The 22,918-nt window shown below is 44.1% G+C and overlaps 1 protein-coding gene across 6 annotated transcripts in view; it reads left to right on the top strand.

The window, feature by feature from the left end:
• TEAD3 (TEA domain transcription factor 3) overlaps positions 1-22,066 on the top strand; it is an 86,899-nt gene extending 64,833 nt beyond the window's left edge. Inside the window, exons 3-15 of one of the 6 annotated variants that reach the window (XM_035124334.3) lie at positions 1,047-1,111; positions 5,367-5,429; positions 5,559-5,621; positions 7,116-7,145; positions 8,681-8,692; positions 9,265-9,402; positions 10,199-10,242; positions 11,458-11,519; positions 13,028-13,161; positions 14,007-14,180; positions 15,350-15,490; positions 15,883-16,035; positions 17,422-22,066. In XM_035124334.3, coding sequence (XP_034980225.1) covers positions 1,047-1,111; positions 5,367-5,429; positions 5,559-5,621; positions 7,116-7,145; positions 8,681-8,692; positions 9,265-9,402; positions 10,199-10,242; positions 11,458-11,519; positions 13,028-13,161; positions 14,007-14,180; positions 15,350-15,490; positions 15,883-16,035; positions 17,422-17,535 — 1,193 coding nt within the window. In that variant the 3' untranslated portion in view covers positions 17,536-22,066. The remainder of the gene's footprint in view (positions 1-1,046; positions 1,112-5,366; positions 5,430-5,558; positions 5,622-7,115; positions 7,146-8,680; positions 8,693-9,264; positions 9,403-10,198; positions 10,243-11,457; positions 11,520-13,027; positions 13,162-14,006; positions 14,181-15,349; positions 15,491-15,882; positions 16,036-17,421) is intronic. The other 5 variants (XM_035124337.3, XM_035124336.3, XM_035124335.3 and 2 more) reach the window with 5 other exon arrangements.
• The last annotated feature ends 852 nt before the right edge of the window (positions 22,067-22,918 follow it).

The following is a 22,918-nucleotide window of genomic DNA, read 5'->3' as shown; positions in this document are numbered from 1 at the left end:
TCTAAGTTAGCTGCAAGGGCATTTCAGGAAGCCTCAGCCACCACCATCTGGTCCATTAAAATAAATCTGGCGTGCTTCCCCACCCCATTCCCCATCCCTCACCCCCACCATGTTCAGAGGGGAGGGGATGAGGGGGAAAGAGAGCTCCCAGCTGCTCTGACGTTTGAATTTAGATTGGCCACAGCTGGCCTGTAAAATGTGGAGCAAAAGCTCTTCTGCTTCAAATTAGGAGGAGGAGGAGGAGGAGGAGGAGGAGGTGGCGGTTGGGAAGTTCTCTCTTAAAAGGCCAGCACCACTTAAAATATCCCATGGGTTTGCGTGTCCTGTGCAGTGTCACAAAATGAAACCCAAAACTCTGGGAGAGGGGTGTGTGCGTGCGTGCTCCATATCTTAGTCTTTCGTAGCCGATAGGTCACAATATTTTGATAGGTCACAATATTTTGATTAGGTCACAATATTTTGATAGGTCACAATATTTTGATTTGTTTTCCATTGGGATCATGGCCAAAGGACCCTTGTAAGGTTCTGGAGTGGAGCACACGTGTGAGAACTTGGGAAAGAAGTGTGCCAGGTTCCCAGCATGGCCCTCAGCAGTGGCCTCTCCCAGCATAGTGGGAGGAAATTCTGTAGCTGACACAATGGGAGCGGTGCCTTCCCTGCTAGGTTTCTGGGTGTCCCGTGTTTGTGCCCTGCTTTCTGTGCTCACACCATTAAATTTCGTGTTCCTTTGCCATCCACGTGGTGTGCTGTTGTACGGTAGGTGCCTTGTTCAGTATATAAACAGTAAGGGCTGCGGGCGCAGCCTTTCTGGCTAACCTCCTTCATTCGGAGAACTGTTGCGTTAGTGCCACCTTCTGGTAAAATGTCATTGCGCTAGGCCTCGTGCTGCGGTTATTTTGTGGTTCTTGGTTTCTCAGAGTTAAGAGTTCCAGAAGGTGGTTCTGACTTCTCCGAGTGGACGGCCTTTATTCAGCAGGTAGTCGGAGAAGGAAGGCAGAGCTCCAGCTCTCTCGTCATGTCATTTATATATTCATTTATCCCTTTAGGTCGCAATGAATTGATAGCAAGGTACATCAAGTTACGGACGGGGAAAACAAGGACAAGGAAACAGGTAAAAATGTACCTAGCTCTTGCCCCTTCCTTTAAAAAAACACACAACAACCTTGCAATAGGATGACTGAAGGAGGAAGTGGCCTCGTGAAATCACCCACATGTGTGTGTGTGGCTGTGTGTGTGTGTGTGCGTGTGTTCTGCCTGCTCCATTGTCATAATTCAGTGTACCACTCAGAAGAGTGATGAGGCATCAGAGCTAGCAGTAAATATGTTGGAGAAGTCTGGGACATCAAAGTTCTTTTTCTGGCTCCAGTCTATTGGGTAGTGTTGAGATCCCTGCTTCACTTTCTTTTTTCCCCTAACATAGGTGATAGTTGCCTTAAAAGTTGGAGAATCGACCTTGGCTTCAATATATTGGGATCTTTGGTAGGAAGTTACTGAATAAAGCCAAGGGGTGTGTAATGGCAACTGTAACTCACAGGTGCCTTGATGCATCGCAAGCACACACACACACACACATTCTCTCCCCCTCTCTCTCTGTATATAATCATTTTGTCTCCACCACTAGATTGGGAAGAATCCTGAAGCAGGACCATAGGTAGAGCTTGATAGGAGTTGCCGCATAGCATTGGGAGTGGTGAAGGGGAAGATTTTTCTTTCAAAATAGAAGTTGGCCCCTAGGAACAATTATGCATGCATAATTGTAGCTTCTATCTTTCCAGTTGGCTGTGGGTGCTTTTTGAATCTTCAGGGCAGAAGTGAAAACCTAAGGGCTGTTTTTCCCACCCAGGCAGTCAGCAATTGGGTGACAGATCTATTTACTTAATTCTTCTTATCATGCTGTGTTCATGTTCGGGTTGTCCTCCATCAAGTTAACTCCCCCACTACCACCACCATTACTGTGTATGGGGCGGGGCAGAGAGAGTAGGAGAGGGAGAGAGAAGGAATGAGGCGGCAGCAACAACTTTGGTCACAGCCACTGCTGGCATACAGTTCTTGAAAGGTTGGCCAAGACCAAATGCAGCCCTTGGGCTGAAACACCCTGTATGTCCCGTCCTCCATTTGCGCATGATTGCTAGAACGGAAGACAGAGTTTTCAGTGTGAAGCCGTTTGTTTCCTGATCAATCTATTGGTGAGCGACTTTTCCCTTCCCCCCTCTTAATAAAGCTGAACATTTTTTATGTGCCCCTCTAAAAAAGGTTAGCAACTTTGTCTTTCCTCCTTAAAAAAAGCTCAGCAACTTCAACCTGAACCCCCCCCCCCCAAAAAAGGGGTAGATCACTTTATTCTGTGAGTAGATCGCAGTCTCTTGGGAGTTGGATGTCCCTAGTCTAAAGTATTTCTTCTTTAACCGCAGCTTGTAACCACAGGACAAACCTTGGCTACATAATGTGCTTAAGAATGGTAGACCTTAGCCATGACCCCAGGTTTGGACAATACTTTTAAGACCTAAGAAGCCTGGAGAGGAGCTTGCTAGGAGTCAGCATGTTTGCACATTTGCACTAAGTCATAGTTTGGCTTAGTATGGTGTGCAAACGTAGGCAAAGACTTTGCCTAGAACCTGAAAGAATCCTCATGAAGGCACTCCTTTTTTGTAGCAATGGCAGGTGTCCCTCTTTTTTGTAATAGTCAACAAATTCCTGCTCTGCAACCCATTAAATGGTTGCAGAATTTGTAATTTCAGAATTCATGGAGCAGTTGGCAGTGTGTCAGACCAAAGGCTTATACGTAACATCTTTCCAAAAGGTGTGGGAAACACACTCTCGTGTAACTCTAGGATTGCCTCCTGGTGGGATGTACCCTGTATGCTGGCTTGTTCTTAAATACTCAGATGAGCAATTGGACAGCAACCAAAGGCATGGCCAAAGAGTTATTCCTTGTATCTTGGCCTCCCCACAAACATGTAAGAGAAGCTCAGGGTGCCTAGACTTCAATGGTGGGCAAGCGTAAGATTCCTTCTGGAACTCCTAGTTCTCATTCGCTACCTGTAGTGTATTATGTTATCAAATCAAACTTGGAAAGGACCCTAAGACTTGGAAAGGACCCCAAGAGTCATCTAGTCCAACCCCCTTCAATGCAGGAATCTCAACACGCAGTCCCCCATCCAGTTTGATACCATACCAGATCTTGCTTTGCTTAGCAAATGTACTAGCAGTTTGATTGCTGCACCACTTTGTATGGTATGTTAATGAAAGTCATTGTTGGGAAGGATGAAACCTTTTAAAATCCATCAATTAAGATATCATCAGCTCCCCTTTCTTTGTTTCTGGATTGTTTCCTTCATTAGGGCAAAGTTGGAAATATCAGGTCCATGTCTGCACTGATTTTACCAGGCAGTAGTTATGACTGGATGGAAGCAGATCTTATGGAATTAAACTTAGAGGAGCTATGCATTATATTATATGTATCTATTATACGGTCATTCTTGCCTCTGCTTCAAGGCTTGCAGTCCTAAAACTTTCTGGTGAATCTAGGGAAGCCTTTGCCAACTCAGTGCCCTCCAGATGTTTTGGACTAAAACTCCTGGCAGCCCTAGCCAGTAGCCCAAAATATCTGGATCACACAAGGTTTGTGAAGGCTGCCCCTAGCTCTGACTTGCTAGTAGCACACTCTAAGAAATGTTTTTTGCAAATGAGAGTTGTCCTTTTCAATGGCAAAGCATGGATAGCCTCCATTGTGAAAGAAAGTACACTTAACTTGTCTTTTTTCCTATTGTTTGACTCACTGCATGTGACTAGTAATGCTAAATCATTGGAACAGTGCTCTGATATAAAACTAAATCCACCCAAAGGAAATTAGACAACAGCCTGCACAGCAAGGAAACACCAGTCTCCAATGGTTGTCTCTAACATAGACAAATTGTTGGTGTAGTCTTGGGTCTTCTCATATAGTCTTCAGATTTGTAAAATCTCCTTTCTGTGGAGCATATGCAAGATTCTGATTTATATTTTGGTAACAAAGAGCTCTGTCTTGTGATTCCTTTGAATATTATTTCTGGAGTCAGGTTTAAACCCAAAAGAAATTTGGTTTCTACCCGAAATGTTCACACAGCTCTCAGAGCCATGGTCACATGTCCAATAGACAATTTCTGCTCTCAAATGTTACCATCATTAGATGCATTAGTGGGCGGTAGGTATAAAAAGGTTGACTACCCCTGTTCTAGAGCGATCACAATAGGTAGACTTGTGGTTCTGTTTGCTTAATTTAGTGGCAATACTGAGGTTCATTTCAAGCTTGTTTGAGTCCCTTGATGTTTAACGTCTTCTAAGGGACCCAGGTGGCGCTGTGGGCTAAACCACTGAGCCTAGGGCTTGCTGATCAGAAGGTCGGCGGTTCGAATCCCTGTGACGGGCGAGCTCCCATTGCTTGGTCCCAGCTCCTGCCAACCTAGCAGTTCAAAAGCACATCAAAATGCAAGTAGATAAATAGGAACCACTATAGCAGGAAGGTAAACAGCGTTTCCATGTGCTGCTCTGGTTTGCCGGAAGTGGCTTTGTCATGCTGGCCACATGACCTGGAAGCTGTACGCCAGCTCCCTTGGCCAATAATGCGAGATGAACGCGCAACCCCAGAGTCGGTCACGACTGGACCTAATGGTCAGGGGTCCCTTTACCTTTTACGGCAGGAGAAGATATGATTAATCTTCTGTGAAAAGCTGTTGGTGGTTATAATTCCACTCTAACACTTACCGGTACCTCTGTCTTGCTCTCTGAATGAAGAGCTGAAAAATATTTAAGAACCAGGGGACTGTGCACTTAGGTTTTTGAGACCCTGGATGGAAACTGTTTTCAACGCTTGATATCCTGGGGTGTATATCAATTCAGTTTGGAGAACTGAAGAAGTGCATTTGGATTTACATGGCTATGGAGAAGAGTCATGTGGGTACAGATCTGGATCAGCAAAACACCATGTTGGGAATGGCTCATAGACTGAAGCATGAATGGTTCCTAAAGGCACAATGATCAGTAGTGCATAGAATTCTCATGAAAGTAAGCTATGCTATTACATGCTATTTGCAAAGGATAAAATCCCCAAATATAGCACACTATGCTCAAGTCCATGGCATTCAGTGGGTCTGTAGCAATTTCCTCCAGTCTGTATTAACTGTCATTCATCCTGAGTACAGATCCTTCTCCTCTGGAACCTCACATGGCTTAGGAGGCCTGTTTGACTCTGTGTGTGTGTGTGTGTGTGTGTGTGTGTGTGTGTCCCCAACCTAGGTGCTTGAAGCACTCTTGTCACGCAAAACAATGTGGGATCATGTCTTCATTCTGTTTGTGTTTTCCTTTTTGAATGACTTGGCGGGGCGTAGGTGTCCAGCCACATACAGGTTCTAGCTCGGAAGAAGGTGCGAGAGTACCAGGTTGGCATTAAGGTACGTTGGAGATCCTGCCCATGCGTCCGTGGTGTGTGAGCATGGGCAGCCCCCTCTCCTTCCTCTCCTTTCCTCTGGTTGACGGCTCTGCTGTTTTTCCCCCCTCTCCTTCTGCTTTTCTCTCTGCAGGTCTCTAGCCACTTGCAGGTTCTAGCCAGACGGAAATCTCGTGAGATTCAGTCGAAGCTGAAGGTACGCGCTTCCCCGGCTTTCCCACCTTTTGAGCCATGGCCATGCTGGCAACTAACATGCTGCGCTCTGTGGTTGCCACTCTTTTCCTCCCCCTTGTTGTGTCTTTGCTCCCCTCCCTTTGTTCCTGGGACCTGATAATTTTCGGAATGCTGCTGAGGTGAGAGAGAGAGAATGGGAAGGAAAAAGCGATAGAGCACTTCTGTGTGGCAGGATCTGGCAAAGACAAGCCACCTACCTCTAAACGGTCCAGTGCACCTTCCCCAAGGCAGTCAAGCTGCCCCTGGCCAGCTTGGAGAGTGCATTTCCAGTCACAACTGGAGCCTTCAGGTGGTGACATAGCAAGGAGAACTTCTAGAGTTCTCCCCAGTCCACCTGCCATCTTTGGTATATCCATGTAAGTGCTCCACTGTTATTACAGGAACTGGAACCTTGCCTAAATCAGAGAAGCCAGGTAGGATCCATGGTGGCTCATGAAATGTGCAGTCGTAGTATTAAGCAGCCACTTCTGCTGAGCAACAACTGAGTGGAAGGGTATCTCCCAGTAGAAGCATAAGACAGAACACCCTTCTCCTTCTGTTTCCATTCAACAGAAGAAGCCATTTCCTTCTGCTGTGCCACTTCACTGTCTACCACTCCGTAGCATTAAGATTTTCTAGGTAGCGTTGGAGCTCTGGAGCAGGGCTTTTTGTTTTGTTTTTAAATTGTTTTTCAAATAAGTGTTACTGATTTTCAATTAAGCATCAAGCAGGGTTGAACATTAAAGTAGCAGACCAAGGCTGCAATGAAACAAAACCAAAACACATTCCCCCACCCCACCCCAAAGCACAAGGGCCAGACTTTTGGAACGCATTCTGTACTGGATGAGGATGGGGAAGTATACGGGGGGGGGGGACACCCCAAAGTTTTGTATGTACAAATTCTGATGGATTTATGCAGTTGAGGCTCATATAGCAGGCATAGGAATTTGTGCAACCAGTATCTCTGTCATATGGCCAACAATCTTTAATACCTGGGAAGGATATTTGGGTAAGTTGGCCAGTGCAATGGTACAAGCCGATTAGGATGGAGATGCACAGAACCAGAGATGAATGTCTTCCATCATAGGCCTGCTCTTGCTGATTCAGGATGCTTGGAGCAAGAACATGGGACCAGGAGCCAAGGAAGTTGAGCAGGGATAAAACTGGAGAGCTTTTATCCTGTGATTGCCTTTCTTTCTGTGGTTGGCTTTTCTTTTCTTCTTTCTTTCTTCTAACTGGAGATTGGCTAACCTTTCCTGTTACCCTTTCCTCTGTGTGTTCTGTGTATTGTGATTTTGGTTTTTGAGGGGGGAGGGGGTCTTAATGAAGGGTTAGTGGTTGAAGGGTATTTTGAACTGATTCTGGTTCTCTGTCTATTCTTGTGGTTTGGCCTATGCATCGGAAAGTACCTAGAAATTCCAATCTTTTCAGCTGTTCAAATTTATTTAGTCCAAAATACTCTCCCTTCCTTTTCTAGAGTCCACAAAGCAGGAGCTGCCATTACCAGGTTGGGAAAACTCATAAATAGTGTGTCGTCCCTCCCACCATGCCCTCATTCCTCTATCCCAAACTAAGAAAATAATTGGCTGGTTTATAAGAAGATTAAATTGTGTGCACAAAGTGGCCCACACCCAAAATTCAGTTCAGCTTAATAATAATAAAAACTCACAGTTGAAGAACAGCATAGAATGGGGGGAAATATCTTTTTAAAAGGATCTGTCCTTGTAGTCAGTAGCACACATTATATGATGACCAGATGTAACTGTAGAACACTTTTACATACTGGTATATCTTAATTCTAGTCAATAACATGTCTTCCACAAAAGACAGACAATACATTGCCTGAGAGTTAGGGCTGACATGCTAGTCAACTGATGCTTGTTAGATTATGGCAAGATTTTGTCAAATATTCGAAGAATGCCCATGGCAGTGTTATTGAGTTGTTAAAAATTATTATATCGTTATGGTCTCATTTGTTAAGAAGGGGAGGGGCGAATGTATCTTGCCCCCTAAGCCTGCAGCTGACAGGCACAAACCTAGAAGCACGTCAAAGCTTTTAATTTAAGGCATATCTGAACAGAAATGCAAGCAGTCATCAGTGGTACTGCCTAGTAAGTAAAGTATCTGACTAGGGGGAGGGAGTGCTCAGAAAATAGGTCTCTCAACTCTGCCCTTGCAGTACTGTTGTTGCAAACCTATTTAAGAGGACCTTTTAAGTGCATGCCCATAAGTTCTGCCCTGTATCGCTGAACCACGCTAACTCTGACCAGTGTGGTTTTGTGTTCTGCAATGCCAGAAGACTGGGCAAATCAGTAGTATGCAGGTCCTGTTTACCACCTTGAGTCTTTAAAGGGAGAACCAAAGGTAAACTGAGAAAACTGCAAAAAGATCCTTTGGCCCAATTATCTACATCCAGGCTTAGGACTGTGCAAATTAGCCCCTCACAAATAGCAAAGAATCATTTAACTACCCAGGCACTTTTTACTCCTCTTGGCACTACTCTGAGAGTTATGTGCATGCAACTCAGGAAGCCTAAGCTTGTCCATATACAGCAACACACTGTTTATTTTGTATAGCTCTGCACAGGAAAGTGCAGTGACCAGATCTAGTGCATTGCTTGCACTAATAACTCTGCAATCTATAAAAGAATGTTGCCGTCAGTGCCCAGACCTGCATCAGATTTGGAGAACCACAGAACAGGGCGGTCTGCTCTGACTTCCTGCACATCTTCCTTGATTTGTAAAGTTGAAGAAGTTACCTATTGAGATAAGCCTCATACCATCCACTCCTTTCTTCCTCATTTCCATTGTGCCACGTGCCCCAGATCATCATGTGGATTCAGTAAAACAGGCTGCATTAGAAAGCGGCCTGGGACAGATGTAGTTTGTTTACAAAATGAAGTCTGACATCCTGTGATGCTTTGAAGTCCCATTATTGATACCTGTTATGGATTATGCAAACTCCCCCCCTCCCTGCAGTGCCCATTATGACAGCAGAGGCACTAACCATATTTCTTTTCTTTCCTCCCTCCTCTTCACACAGGCTATGAACTTGGTAAGTGCACTTCAGTCTTGTTTCTGCCCCATCAAGTGTTCTCTGCTTGGTGATTGTCTTTATCCTTATGCTGAGTGTTTAATTTAGTTGTATGCTGTGTGCTGCCTTGGTATCTATACTGGTGAAGGAGGGGCCATACAGCTTTTAAATAAATAAATCCCCATGGATAGGTATTAGGAAAAGTATTAGAGAGTGCAGATGAGGTGCAGGGGGTGCTGGAAGTGCAAAATTAATAGCTGAGATGAGCATCTTTTGGAGACTTTGGACACAAAACTGGCTAAACACCAGCACCTTAAATGGGTGCTTGTGTTCTCCTCCTTTGATCTACAGACTTGTTGCACTGCTCTAAAGGATTTATTATCTATGACTAGTAAGATCTCTGGAAAAATGAGTTGGGGGGGGAGAGAGGGGGGAAATGGCATAAAACAGCTTGCTTGAATGGTTCACTGCTAGTATGTTTTGATAAGCCTGAATGCAGCTAACTGTCCCCCATTAATTTGTCTTCAGTGGGCCATCAAGGCCAGTGTTAGTAACTCTCCCTTCTGCTTCTCCTCTTCTGTCCTGTTTTCAAGGATCAGGTCTCAAAGGACAAGGCTCTGCAGAGCATGGCTTCCATGTCATCGGCACAGATCGTATCTGCCAGTGTCCTGCAGAACAAGCTCAGCCCCCCTCCTCCACTCCCTCAGGCTGTCTTCTCTGCTGCTCCCAGGGTAAGGGGTGTTCCAACACTTTCCCTGCCTGGTTAGGAAGATCAGGCCCAGGAGGACGGCATGGAGTCGATGCTTCTGCAAGACAGCAGCTTCTCTTATAGGGCTGGGTGACTAGCGCAGAGATGGTTCCAGAGAGGATATTTATTTATTTACTTACCGTATCTGTTGTTGTGTTCCTGACCCAGTAGGCTTAGTTTAAATCAGACATCATAAGCGTAATTTACGTATTTCATACCCAACATCCATGTTTCCCTAATTTTCATTTTTGCCCAGTTTACTTAAAAAAAGAAAAGAAAGGAAAACCTAACTCATGCTCTTCCTCCAACACCTGCTCCTTTCGCTGTCACATATGGGAGTGGTTCTCCAGTTGTTGTTAAACTCCTTTGAGACTCAGCTAGCATGGCCAACGGTCAAAGAAGATGGGAGTTGTAATCCACTAACATCTGGAAAAACCATAGGTTCTCCATCCCTGCCCTAATTCTTCTTATCTCCACATGCCATCAGCACCACCACCATCAAATAGTAGCAAATCTGGCCCACCCTTTCCCCTTAGTGGCTCACAGGAGAATGGAGGACATGTACTGGCTTGGTGTGAAACTCCCAGCTGTAGTCTTGACTCTCCTCAGCTGTGTGGTGGTATTTCCACACTATTCTAAAGAAACTGACTAGCCGTTGCCATTCTGTAACAATAAAACCCCTTAAACAACTTTGATGAACCTGAACAACAGTAGCTGTGAAGTCTGATGGTAGGAATATGCATGACAATGTTTTCTGTGTTCATTTTTTGTTTCCTCAGTTTTGGAGTGGGCCTATCCCAGGACAGTCTGGACCTTCTCAGGAGTAAGTGAAAAGCAATTGTTAGTTTGGTGGATAATTACAAGGCTTAGCAGTTAGAGGAGGGTACTCGCATAGCATTTCTGAATTGTTCCACAGAAATCGATGCCACATTGTGCAAAATCTCTCTCAAACAACTTGATTGCTTATGCCTCCACTTCTAAACTGCTATGTTCATAATCTTCCATAGGGTCAACTCAGGTATGCATAATTGCATGTGGGGATTGCTCCAATTCAAGTCTCATGTAGGGAAATCATTTATTTGAAAGCTCCTCCATATAGGGCCACACTGGGGGGGAAATCGGAGAGAGAGTTCAGATCAAGACTTCTTTATCTGATGTGGTAGATTTTTGACATTACACGCAATATTCATTGGGAGGGGCGTGTTGGTGTTTCAAATAAACAATTCCTCAACTGTATACTGTCAGGGTTTGAAGAATTCTCCCAGCTGGTATCTTGAGATTTTAGGGATTGAACCTGGTACCTTCTGCATGTGAAACATGTACACAAATGGCCCTTCCTTTATTTCGCTAAGTCAGCATCTCCAGTGAGAATGCTTCACTGTTTATGTAGCCATAATAAAATGCACTACAAACTGCAGTCCCAGAAACCCTCTTGAAGTACAGTGGTACCTCTACTTACGAACGGCGCTCCGTCCGCCATCTTGGATGCAGTTTAGATAGGGTGCTTTTGACTTACGAATTTTTTCTCCCAATGCATTCCTATGGGATTCGACTTACAATTTTTTTTCTACTTATGAATGTGCGTTCGGAACGCATTAAATTCATAAGTAGAGGTACCACTGTAATTATTTCCTTCGGGTATCCAGAAACTCCTAAATATATTTGTTATTCTTCACAGGAAACCTCAAAGCAGTTTACAAAATCTAGTTGTATATAAATTTTATGAAATAATTATAAATAAAATACTTTTATTTTAAAATAAAAACAAATAATATAGTGGAATGTTTCTTGGTCAGGTTCCTACGGGTTGGTTACATTAGGCCTGCAGATAGACTGCTCTTTTTTCTGAAATAGTGGGGAAGGCAAATGAGGGGTAGCCCTGTAATGGCTGGTGGATGTAGGTATATGAGAGGCCACCATAGAGTTACCTTGATAATTTCTGCAAGACATCTGCCCTTCGAGTAACTTGGGGTGTGCGCAGATAACAGGAACAATGTGACATTCTGACTAACATACTTAACACTATTTTGTTTTTCAGCATTAAACCTTTTGCACAACCAGCCTACCCCATCCAGCCACCCATGCCTCCATCACTAGCCAGTAAGTGATTTTGTTTCTCCAACTAACTGATGCTCTGCCTCATAATGTTTTCTTGGCTCCCCTGCCACTACCAGCGCCCAGTCCTGTTTATTCATACAGACAGTTCTAGCTGTTTCCTCAGGACCTCACTGAGAACTTGAACTTTTTTCTTGGCCCAGCCATGATGGTGAATCTCTTTGATTTCATTCATAGAAACTGAATGCCTTATTGTCTATTCCAAAGAGTTTATTCTTTCCATCCTGCCATTAGCGGTGATGGTACCTGTATGTTCTCCCCACCCTCATAGAGCTTTCGGGGTGCAATTTAGATTGGGGAAAAGCAGTGCAGTGGAGAGGCCTTGCTGTTGCTGGCCTAATTCAGCCCCCTTCCGTGGCACTTGCTAAGCTTTTCAAAAAGAAAAGAGGATGATCTACTCATGGGTCTTCCATCATCTTGCCTGCTTTGAGTGAGAGGGATTCTACCTTAACATTTGCCTAGGATGTTTCTGTATGATGGAGATGAAAGCAAAGTTATCATGGAGCGCCTTGTCTTCCCAACCATGGTCACATTTTGCTTGCAAGGAAATATGGCAAAAGAGCTGAAATAAAATATAAATAAATGCCCCTTTTTACACCTTAGCTGCTTCCAGTTTTTTTTTGACTCAATAAATGATATTTTGCATTTAATTATTTGAACAAAGCCTTTTATATTTTAACTAGCCTCTATGCTGCCCTTTGATCCCTTCATATTACCCACAGAATGTCATCCATGAGATGGATTGTGTAGATGGAAGACAATTTTTGTAGCAGGAAATGATGCAGTGAATCAGGAAGCCCATCTGTTCTGTCCAGTGATCTTCTTGATGCTCTAAAGCAGAGCTTTCTAAACTCTGTGTCGCGACACATTACTGTGTCCACTGCAGTGTGTAGGTGTGTTGCGCAAATGCTCCCCACGCTCCTCCTGGGGCTGGAAAGGGGTTGGTTTAACTACCGGTTCGCTAGTGAAACTGAATTACTGTGTCGTGAAATGATGCATGTCTAAAAACTCTGTCACCAACATGAAAAGTTTGGAAAGCTCTCCTCTAAAGACACCTCCATGGTAGTAGAAGGGTAGCTTCCTGGATTGCTGTAGTACTTGGAAGTTTTAAATTGTATTTTATCTAGTCTGCTTCATTCCTCTTTGCTTCATCTGGAGTTTAAGAGATTGCACCTTTTTTGTTTACAAGCAGTCTTGCTTAACGTTCAGGGGAAAATAAATCCATTTCAGTTCTTCCATTTTCTAAATGCAGGGGCATCCCAGAGCTATTACAAATATGAAATGCCTAAAATTTAAATTTGAATCTTTACAACTTTAGAGAGTCTTGTTGCATTGTAACTGCTATCTGGGCAATAAGGAAGGAAATAGTCGTTGGCTTCTTGGAAGGATGGGCAACTAGGCCAGATGGGGGAGCATTAAAAGGTTGTCATCTCTGCAGCTGAAACCTTCCCCTACAGTGCTCAAGAATGTGAAAAACACTTTCTTTTTTCCAGGCTACGAGCCCCTGGCTCCTCTCCCACCTGCTGCCTCGGCTGTGCCAGTCTGGCAGGACCGCACAATCGCCTCCACCAAACTGCGGCTCCTTGAGTATTCAGCGTTTATGGAAGTGCAGCGTGACCCTGAAACGGTAACTCTTAGGAGGAAAATGTTTGGTGCTGCAGGAGCTGGTGGCAGTGGTGTTTTTCAGCTCTTACAATGCATTGGGTCTCTGCAGAAAACTGCCCTCTTTTCTGACCTGCATAAAGCCTGGCATTCACTTACCAGCCCCATGTAATAAATGCTGCCAGAGACTCAAGCTCTGGTCTCCCTGTGCTGTTATGTGTAATGTAGACACACATCACGTTGGCTGTATTTTTACAGCCCTTTTGTCTAGGCTGGAGTCACCAGTGCCATGCAGCTTCCATCAACTCCACCCCCATTGTTCTGCCCGGACACAGAGGTCCAGTACCAAGGGCCTTGTGGCGGTTCCCTCATTGCGAGAAGCCAAGTTGCAGGGAACTAGGCAGAGGGCCTTCTCGGTGGTGGCGCCCGCCCTGTGGAACGCCCTCCCATCAGATGTTAAAGAGAAAAACAGCTACCAGATTTTTTGAAGCCATCTGAAGGCAGCCCTGTTTAGGGAGGCTTTTAATGTTTAATAGATTCTTTTATTTCATTTTTCTGTTGGAAGCCGCCCAGAGTGGCTGGGGAAACCCAGCCAGATGGGCGGAGTAAAATAAATTATTATTATTATCATCATTACCCATGCTGGCCTGAGCTGTTGGAAGTTGGAGCTCAACAACATCTGGAGAGCATCATGTTGGCTGCTCCTGGTCTGGATGGTGGTAGCTGGCAACAAGGCAGCTGAGTTTTGAATTTTGCAGTGCAGTCTCAGCAGGAGTATCTGATTGCCTTTGTCATGGCTGAATCTTTGTAATGGAGAACACTACCTTCCGCTCCCACATTTTGTTGCATTTTGTGTTTCCCACCCTACAGTATAGCAAGCACCTCTTTGTGCACATTGGACAGACGAACCCCTCGTACAGCGACCCACTGCTGGAGGCAGTGGACATCCGCCAGATCTATGACAAGTTCCCTGAGAAGAAAGGTGGCCTGAAGGAGCTCTATGAGAGGGGGCCCCAGAACTCCTTTTTCCTGGTCAAGTTCTGGGTAAGAATCATGCAGCCTGAAGCCCGAACAATACCTCTGAAAAATACCATTATTGGGCACTTCTTCATCGGACAACGCGGCTAAGGAAATTAGACCAGAGGATCATGGTTACGTTATTCTCCTATCTGAATGTGAATGTTGTTTGACAATAGGAGGGGGAATGCTTTCTGGCTTCAGATTCTCCACACAGCAGTAGGCAGTCACATGTTTGATGTGGTTTTGCCTGGTGGCACTGTGGTCTAAACCACAGAGCCTAGGGCTTGCCGATCAGAAGGTTGGCAGTTTGAATTCCCACTATGGGGTGAGCTCTCGTTGTTCGGTCCCTGCTCCTGCCAACCTAGCAGTTCGAAAGCACGTCAAAGTGCATGTAAATAGGTACCGCTACAGTGGGAAGGTAAACGGTGTTTCCGTGCGCTGCTCTGGTTCGCTAGAAGCGGCTTTGTCATGCTGGCCATATGACCTGGAAGCTGTACGCCGGCTCCCTCGGCCAGTAAAGTGAGATGAGCACCGCAACCCCAGAGTCGTCCGCGACTGGACCTAATGGTTAGGGGTCCCTTTACCTTTACCTATATGCTAAGCAAGCTTGACTCCCATAGCACATACTGCAATACCAGCAGGTGTTTTATATTGGCTTTGCTCTACCATCTGCATTTTTAATGCCACTCTGTGGCATTCAGCCTGGTTTGAGCCTCCTTTGGAACTGTGACTTAATATTGCCTAAAAGCTGTCACTCTCCCCTGCCGCCAAATCTTAAAAGCTGTTGTAGTCCCACACTAAGCACTTTCAGTTCGTCTTCTCGGCCCTTAGCTAAAAATACGTAAGCCAATGTAGTCCAGCATGGAATGCTTGTGAGACTTCATTTCAAATTCCAGCTCAGCTGTGGACTTTGGCCGAGTCACGGTGAACCTCCATTCTCCATCTACAAAATAGGCATAACAGCAAAGAGTGGCAGTGAGGATGAATGAGATAAGGGTTAGAAAGCAGCTTGCTATTTTTAAATACTTATGTCAATAATTAGCAATATCACCATGAATACACTTCTCTGTTGGCATCTTCACTCCCCTCAGTGAATGCATCCCGTAACTCTTGGGTCGGAGACCTCCACACCCCAAGCAGAAAGCCACAATCCGTATTTGATTTATAACACCTCCTTCCTGCCCTTGCTCTAGGCGGATCTGAACAGCACCATTCAGGATGGTCCTGGTGCTTTCTATGGTGTAAGCAGTCAGTATAGCAGTGCAGAAAACATGACCATCACAGTCTCCACTAAAGTGTGCTCCTTCGGAAAGCAAGTAGTCGAGAAGGTGGAGGTGAGTCCTGCGCTTCCTTTGGGTGTGGTACCAGCAGGAAGGGAATGTTGCAGAGTGGGTGAAGAACATAGCAGTTAATGTGGGACTGGAAGTTAAGTTCTTGGGAAGAACGTACAGCCCAAAGGGAAAGTGCTTTGAGACTCTTTAAGTGCTAACAGTCCACACGTGTAATAAGTAGCAATGTATGCATTATCAGAATGTCAATATAGTCCTCTCTTCCCTTTCCCCTGCTGCTTAATTAAGGATAATTAAGGTGTGCCACCTACCCAGTTCTACACCATGCTTGAATGCCATTCTATAAACAATAATAAATAAATAAATCTCTCCCATATTATTGCACCTTCAGTGGCTTCTTTGTTAGGGTCTATACCTTATTGATGCTTTTTCTGCAGACGGAATTTGCCCGGATGGAGAACGGACGGTGTGTGTACCGAATCCATCGGTCCCCCATGTGCGAGTATATGATCAACTTTATCCATAAACTGAAACACCTCCCAGAAAAATACATGATGAACAGCGTCCTGGAGAATTTCACCATCCTGCAGGTAAATAACACTTTCCTTCTATCCTGAATCCTTTCCAGCTGGTGCAAGGAGTAACTTCTGTCTAGATGTTCATAGTAGGCTTTTCATGGCTGAAGAAACAAACTGGATAGTTTCAAAATTGGTCATACTTGGCGTAAAAACCCATTGAAATAAATTTTACAAGTTAGTCCATTGATTTCAATGAGTTTACCCGTAAGAATGACTAAATCTGGGCCTGTAGCAGCAAAAGCAGACACCTTCATCTGCCCTACTTGTAATAAAACCTATCTTCGCCCCTACAGCTAGAAGCAGGCGCTGTATCTCTCCAATGGTTTGACTTTAGGCACACTCTTCCATTGTCCCCCAAGACAGATGGTTGCCAATAACAAGGATCCAACCAAAATAACAATTGCATTCCTTTCCTCCTGTTGCTTTTTGTTCTGCCTTTCAATGTCAGAAGAAGGCGATGGCTTGTCATGAAGACATTTCTTATGAGGAAAATATTTTGTTCAGCACATGTGAGATCCTTTGGCAAGGACAAGCTCATGTAGTCTGTTCCTCATTTAACGTGCTGTCCTGCCATCCATTATATGTGTTGGCTCAGTTGAGTAACTTTTTGCAGTCCTTAATCCCCCCCTTCAAAATATTTTTATTTGGTCAGGTGGGCATCTGTCTCATCCTCGCAAGTAGAGAGGAGCTTAATTTTACCAGTGTCTTAGGTTCATTCTCAGGTACAGAAGTTATCTTCAGGTAAAGTTATCTTCACCACTTGGCAGGTTATAGGCAATGTGTTAAAAGTTACCACTTAAATCTTAAATCACCACTATCTTTAGAATTGTGACTTCGATTTTTGAGATTTTGTAATTCAGCAAATAAGTCCTACTGAAATCAAGTGGATAGATGGTGAAAGTAAAGAGGATCGAAATAATAAACACACATGTTGAAAGGGGGAGCAATTTCTCATACTTTATTTTGTACTTGGGTGATAACTGCATCTGTATTATGTTTGTTGATTGTGATGCGTATATTTAAATTGCAATAGGGAAAGGCTCAATCTTCTGCTTCCATATTTTAAAAGAGACGGTGGCTTTTGAAACAAGCGTGCTCTTTGCAGCTGTTGTAATTTCCACCTCCCTCTCAAATCTCATTTTGTGTCATGACTCTTTAGATGGTGATGTGCAAGCCACTCCACTCTGGGACTCCCTTTTCCGCTGAAGAGTGGGATACAGTAGTTTTCGAAAGAAATAAAGTACTCGGCTTCTGTACCTGAGTACAAAATACAATATGAGAGCTCTTACTATTGGAACCCAGCTTTAAAAAACTATGCCATTTCTCTGGTCTCAATGTCTGACTTTCCCAGTCCATCTTCCCGTATCTCACGGTATGTGTGTGTTCTTCCTCCCTCAGGTTGTTACGAACAGAGATACCCAGGAAACCTTGCTCTGCATAGCCTTTGTTTTTGAGGTATCCACCAGCGAGCACGGAGCCCAGCATCATGTGTACAAGTTGGTCAAAGACTAGAGGCCCCTTTGGGGTGACCGGGCAATTTGAGGAAGAAGAGAAGACGTCTTGTCAGAGAAGCCACCCGAATAGGATGCCTTGACGCAAGTCTTTTGAAAAATGAACACACAACACACACACAAAGCAATGCCAAAAAGACTGTATAACAATCACAGATGTTTTCTACTTAGGAACAATTTTTTAAAAAAGAAAAAAAAGAAAAGCGTGACAGGAAAGCATATAGCAGAAGGAGAGCTGTATCAAGGAGGACTGTTCCTGGGGGCTCGGTCATCAGTATTTCAGGAGACATTGGCGCCAAGGCCTGGTACCTCTGGATATCTCTCCCGTCACACAACACTAGAACAGCATCTAGTGAAACAAGACTGCCAACTACTTCTTAATACCTGGATGTGCCTATATATCCCGTGCCAATTTGTCCTCAAAACCTGGGTGGTTTCATTTAGAGAAAAGCGTTCTGTGAGGGCTGCTAAGGATGTCTGTTCTGGGAAGGGATGGGGAATCAGATGCTGCCTTGTTTATTTGACCGATCCCACTCTGTTCGAGACACCGACAAAAAAGATGAAGAGTTTTCTTCCATCTCTTTGACCCAGGCTGCGTGCAGAGCCAGCACAGGAAATTGGCAGCTTGCGTCATGTGGCACACATGCCACCCATGGGTTAATTGCAAGAAAACGATTTTGTTCCAACATTTTCCTGGGCATTTTCTATTGCAGGATGTGGTGGTGGTGGGAGGGCGCCAGGAGTTGATTATGGCAGGAATGTGGTGATTTTACATCCATGTGCCAGATGTTTGGATAATAGACAGGAGTAGGGTTGCAGGATCGTGTGTGTGTGTGTGCGCGCGCGTGCCAACAAGGAATGGAGAGACTTAAAGATATCTGTCTGTGGGATGTTAAAAGGTTAGAGTATGTATTAAGAGGAAGGAGGGCTGCTCAGCTGGAGGAGAGCAATTCAGGAAATCATAGATTTGCAATCATAGGGTTGCAGATAAGCAGGCTGACCCTAGTTGAGCAAAGAGATGACTGGAAAAATATTAGGGCTGGCTAAGGTTGAGTTACTTGGGGGGGAAATCTGAATTTGTATGGGATTTTTAACCAGCTCTCGATGGAGCATTATTGTTGTTGTTGTTATTATTACATCTGCCATGTCAAAAACAGCATGAGATAAGCTTAGACCAAAGTTCTTGCTGCCTGGGCATTGTTCTGGTAAGGTATTAATTTCCCTTCTGCTTCTCTGTTCATCTGTGGTAGTCATCCAGGAAAGGGCATGATCTAAATATCACGATGCAAATCTTTCCTCTGGATTATGTACTTCCCACCTAGGATATCTTTGTGGAGGCTGCTTAAAAAAACCAACAACACCAAAGCGTAAATTGCGTATTCTGGCAGCCTAAACCCAAGGAGGTGCTGAAAGATGAAACAAAGTACAATAATGTCATACAGAATCCCTCTTCATTTGAAAGCTGTACTGTTTGCTGTTGGAAATGCTGAAGAAAGTTTCTGTGTAGGGTTTAAGTATAAACATGAGCCCCAATACCTTAAGCTTGGAGACTAAGACAGTGGGCTTATGATTTAAATTGGTGCTTATAGGAATCCTGTTACATGAACAGTGCCAAGATATCAGTAACCTCACTGTACATGGCACCTCCGGGGCTCAGGCCCATAGGTTTCAGCTATACTTTGTCTAAATGCTAGTTTGTAGTTTTAAATAATAGAGGAACTAACAGAATGTAATGTTTGTGCCTTCCTTCCTTTATTTTTTACCATTGAACTTTTTCTGTTTTGTCCTTCAGCTTTTCCCTGGCTACATGGTGATTTGTTTGCTTTTAAGTTGGTTGATTTTCTTTTTCAAAAAAATTCTCCTTGCTGCTCCATCCTTTCTTTAGTCTGGTACATAGCTGCCAAGTTATCCCTTTTTTAAAGGGATTTTCCCTTATGCTGAATAGGCTTCCTCGCGAGAAAAGGGAAAACTTGGCAGCTATGGTCTGGTATACTCTTACTCCACCCACTTAGACAGACTAATCTCCACCCTATGCTGCCATGGGCCTGGTGAGATTCCTATGGAGAAGCCTCAAAACATTGGAAAAAGGTGCAATACAATGCAAAAGAAAAAGAAAAGCCATTTGCAAGCAAGGAGAGAATTTGAGGTTTCCACTTCTACGAGGAAATTGGAAGGCACAGACTTGAGTTTGCAATTACATTTTTTTAATGCTTGGGGTATTTGACTATAGCTTTAAATGGAGGTTGGCTCAAGACATTTTGCTCTCTGAGGCTGAGCAGCAAATGCTCCCCCCACCCTCAGTGCATAGTTCTTAAGGCTGGTTGAGTTATTTTGGCACCTGAGGCAGAAAATCCCACAGGTGCATCTTCCCACCCCTGGTAATTTCACATGTTTCTGCCATTTCCATGAGACATCAACACAGCTGCCTGAGGAGACCATTTCACTCTATCTAATGGTAGGACCAGACCCAATTTGTAAGAAGAAATTTCACCACCAGGATCATTTTCATAGTGGTATCAAGATTTGTGCAATGAGATTCCCAAAGAGACAGTGGAAGGGAGCTAGGAATTCAGGGTGTGTTGGCTGTGGGCAAAAAAATTCTGCTAAAAGCAGATTGTGGTGATGCTGAAGTACTGGGTGCCTTTCATTGGAACGTAAGGGTCAGGTTTTTTTAGAGCTCCACCCTTCTCTGTTGTCTGTCTTAGAAGGTAGGAGATAATGTAATGGAGATGCCTCGTAAAGTCTTGATGTCTAGCTTTTCATAACTGACTTGGGGCCTCTCCTTCAGGCCTGGCCTGTATCACCACTGCATTGTTGATTTAGCACCCATGTTTCGACTGTGGATAAAGGACAAAGGCATTGGCTAACCCAAACTTAAGTCTGGCTGACGCAGGCTAAGAATGTTCCCAGGAGCCTTCGGACTGCCTTTTGAGTACAACATGCAGCTGAGAGGTGACACCATGAGAACAACTGACAGAATTGTTTCCCAGCTTTTTGAAGGACATTTTTAATTAATATAATGATTTTTTTTCCTGTGAAGTGTTTTGAATTGATGCCACCCAAGAACTTCTGGAAAACTCCACTAGAATGTTGAAATGAACACTCCTCTGTGTGTTATGTGGGACCCCTGAGGTGGTAATGGGAATGGTACGTGGAGACTGGTTTGGTAGATCAGCAAGTCACAAATTGCTCAGGAACAGTGCCTTACTTTGCAACACATGTTGCATTCCTGGGGGATGAGCAACAGCTGCAGAAAGTTCTAAAAATCAGTTGTAATCTAAATTCAGGTGAGCACTTCTTCTATCCCCTGCCTCCAATGTGATAATCCTACTGCATCGCCCTTGGCAAAGCTGATGGTCCCATGCATCTCTGTATGTGATGTCTTGGGCAAACTGGTCTCTCTAGTGCCACAACTCTTTCTCCGGTGTATTATTACTCTTAGGAAGAACTGGCTAGTTTGTGAAAGCCAGCTTGAAGTTCAGGTACGTTTCTGAGACCCCTGTGCATTGGGCGGGGGGAGAGGTACAGCATCCTTGGAACTGAATAACAGTTATTGCTATTATAGTGGGAGGAGGTAGAGTTAAAAGAGGCAGGATGTTGAATTGCTTATGATTACAGCCAGAGCCTTTGCATCTGTAAGGAGAGGAGAGCTGGCTAGTTTATATGTAGCATGTTTATTTTCATTCCTAGATCAAAAACTCTGGGAATTAAGGCTAAAACTTTCCCTGTTCTCCTTAACCTATGTACAATAGATTTCCCTTTTCTGCTAAACATACTTTTTTTAAGGGAGGGCATATATAAACCCCTGGGGCAGAGACTTCAGTGTACAACATGGGGGAAGTGGAGCAGAGCCTTAGTCTTGCCTAAACCCCAACTTCCTTATAGAAAAACTGTTTCTTGTATTTTATCCACAATCTTCAACCCAGCTGGAGTCTTTGGAATAAACCTCCTCCAAAACTGGACTATGTTACATTTCTCATCTTTCCCCTTTTCAGTCCTTTCGTGCCATCCCATTCTTGCTTTCAGTGCAACATGTAGTTAGATCCATTCCCCAGCCTTCCTGCTTCTAGAATCCCCTGCACGCTGGCCACAAGTATGAGCACAAATACAAACCACTGCCCATCTGGGTGTCCCTCAGAGAATGGCAGCAAGGCTAAAGAAATGCCAGCTTCACGAATCTCTCTTAGTTGGACATAATACTGGTACCCAAAAACTCAAGTCACCAAGTCTCATGTCACCCCACATCCCATGTATTTATGAATTTCACATGAAGTACTGTTTTATTTTTTTAAAGACTTTGTAAAGCTTACCAGGGTTATGGTCACCTTTTTAGAGCTCTGTCAGTCCACATTGTAAAACCATTTTTATGTATTATATTTTGTGTATTTTTTTTAATCCAGCTGTGATGGGTTGTATCATATATTGTTGTGTTTACTGTATGTCCATCTTCAAGTAGATGAGACAGTGGAGCTTCTAGAAAGCTATGGTCTGCTGAAAACTATTAAACTTATTTGTTCATGGGTTGGCTCAAACACCTGTTCGCATTCTTCCCTTTATTTTCTCTTGTATGTTCATGAGCATTGCACCAGCAATAAGAAGCTGCAATTGGATCCACGTCATCAGCCGCTGTCAGCAGAAGTCCTCCACAGGGACTTGTGCAACTGGCACTCTCATCCCCATGTGTTCCCCCCATGTCTTCTAAATTTTTTTGGGGGGGGGAGTGTCAGGAAAAGTTCCACACATGGAGACTGTAACTGCGTATCATTCCACCTAGCAAGCTGATTGCTTGCCCAGATTGAATGATGAGAGGAGTGCAGCTTTTAATTCCACCTCTTGTCCATAATGTTTTACCAGGCCATAATCCACACTGGTCTGTGTATTTATATATGTCTACAATCTCACTGGGCAAGTGGGGGATTTTGTATTGCATTCAGCCTTCATTTGTGTAAATAGCTGTTTTAAAAAAAAGTAATAACCGTGTTTAACGTCTGCTTTGTGGCTGTGAAGTTATGGCTGGTAGGGTTTCGGGTCTGGCTTTCATACTTGGGAGTTAATATGTTGAACCCAGTTTGGAAGCAAGACTACTGTATTCAGTCCAAACACACTGATCTTTTCCAAAGCTTACAGAACTGGCACTTCGTGAAGTCATCAAGAGGCTTTCCCAATCCCCAAAGCAATTTGCACTGTTTTGTGTATGTGTCTTGTTTTAAACATTTAAAAACTGCCAGCTGCCCAAAGGGAAATTGCAATGCTCACAGCTGAGCTGGAGAGTTTTGACAGACAAATAAGCCAGTGAATCTGGCAGGTTGCAAAGGTGTGAGGGATAGGCTCACAGCTGTTCTTCATATGTTCTTCGTTTACCCCTTCTCAAAATGGAAGCCATG

The sequence above is a fragment of the Zootoca vivipara genome, chromosome 7, assembly GCF_965207765.1.
Source record: "Zootoca vivipara chromosome 7, rZooViv2.hap1.1, whole genome shotgun sequence".
Lineage (NCBI taxonomy): Eukaryota > Metazoa > Chordata > Lepidosauria > Squamata > Lacertidae > Zootoca > Zootoca vivipara.
Note: the sequence above shows the minus strand (reverse complement) of the source record. Positions and strands in the feature narration are given on the sequence as shown.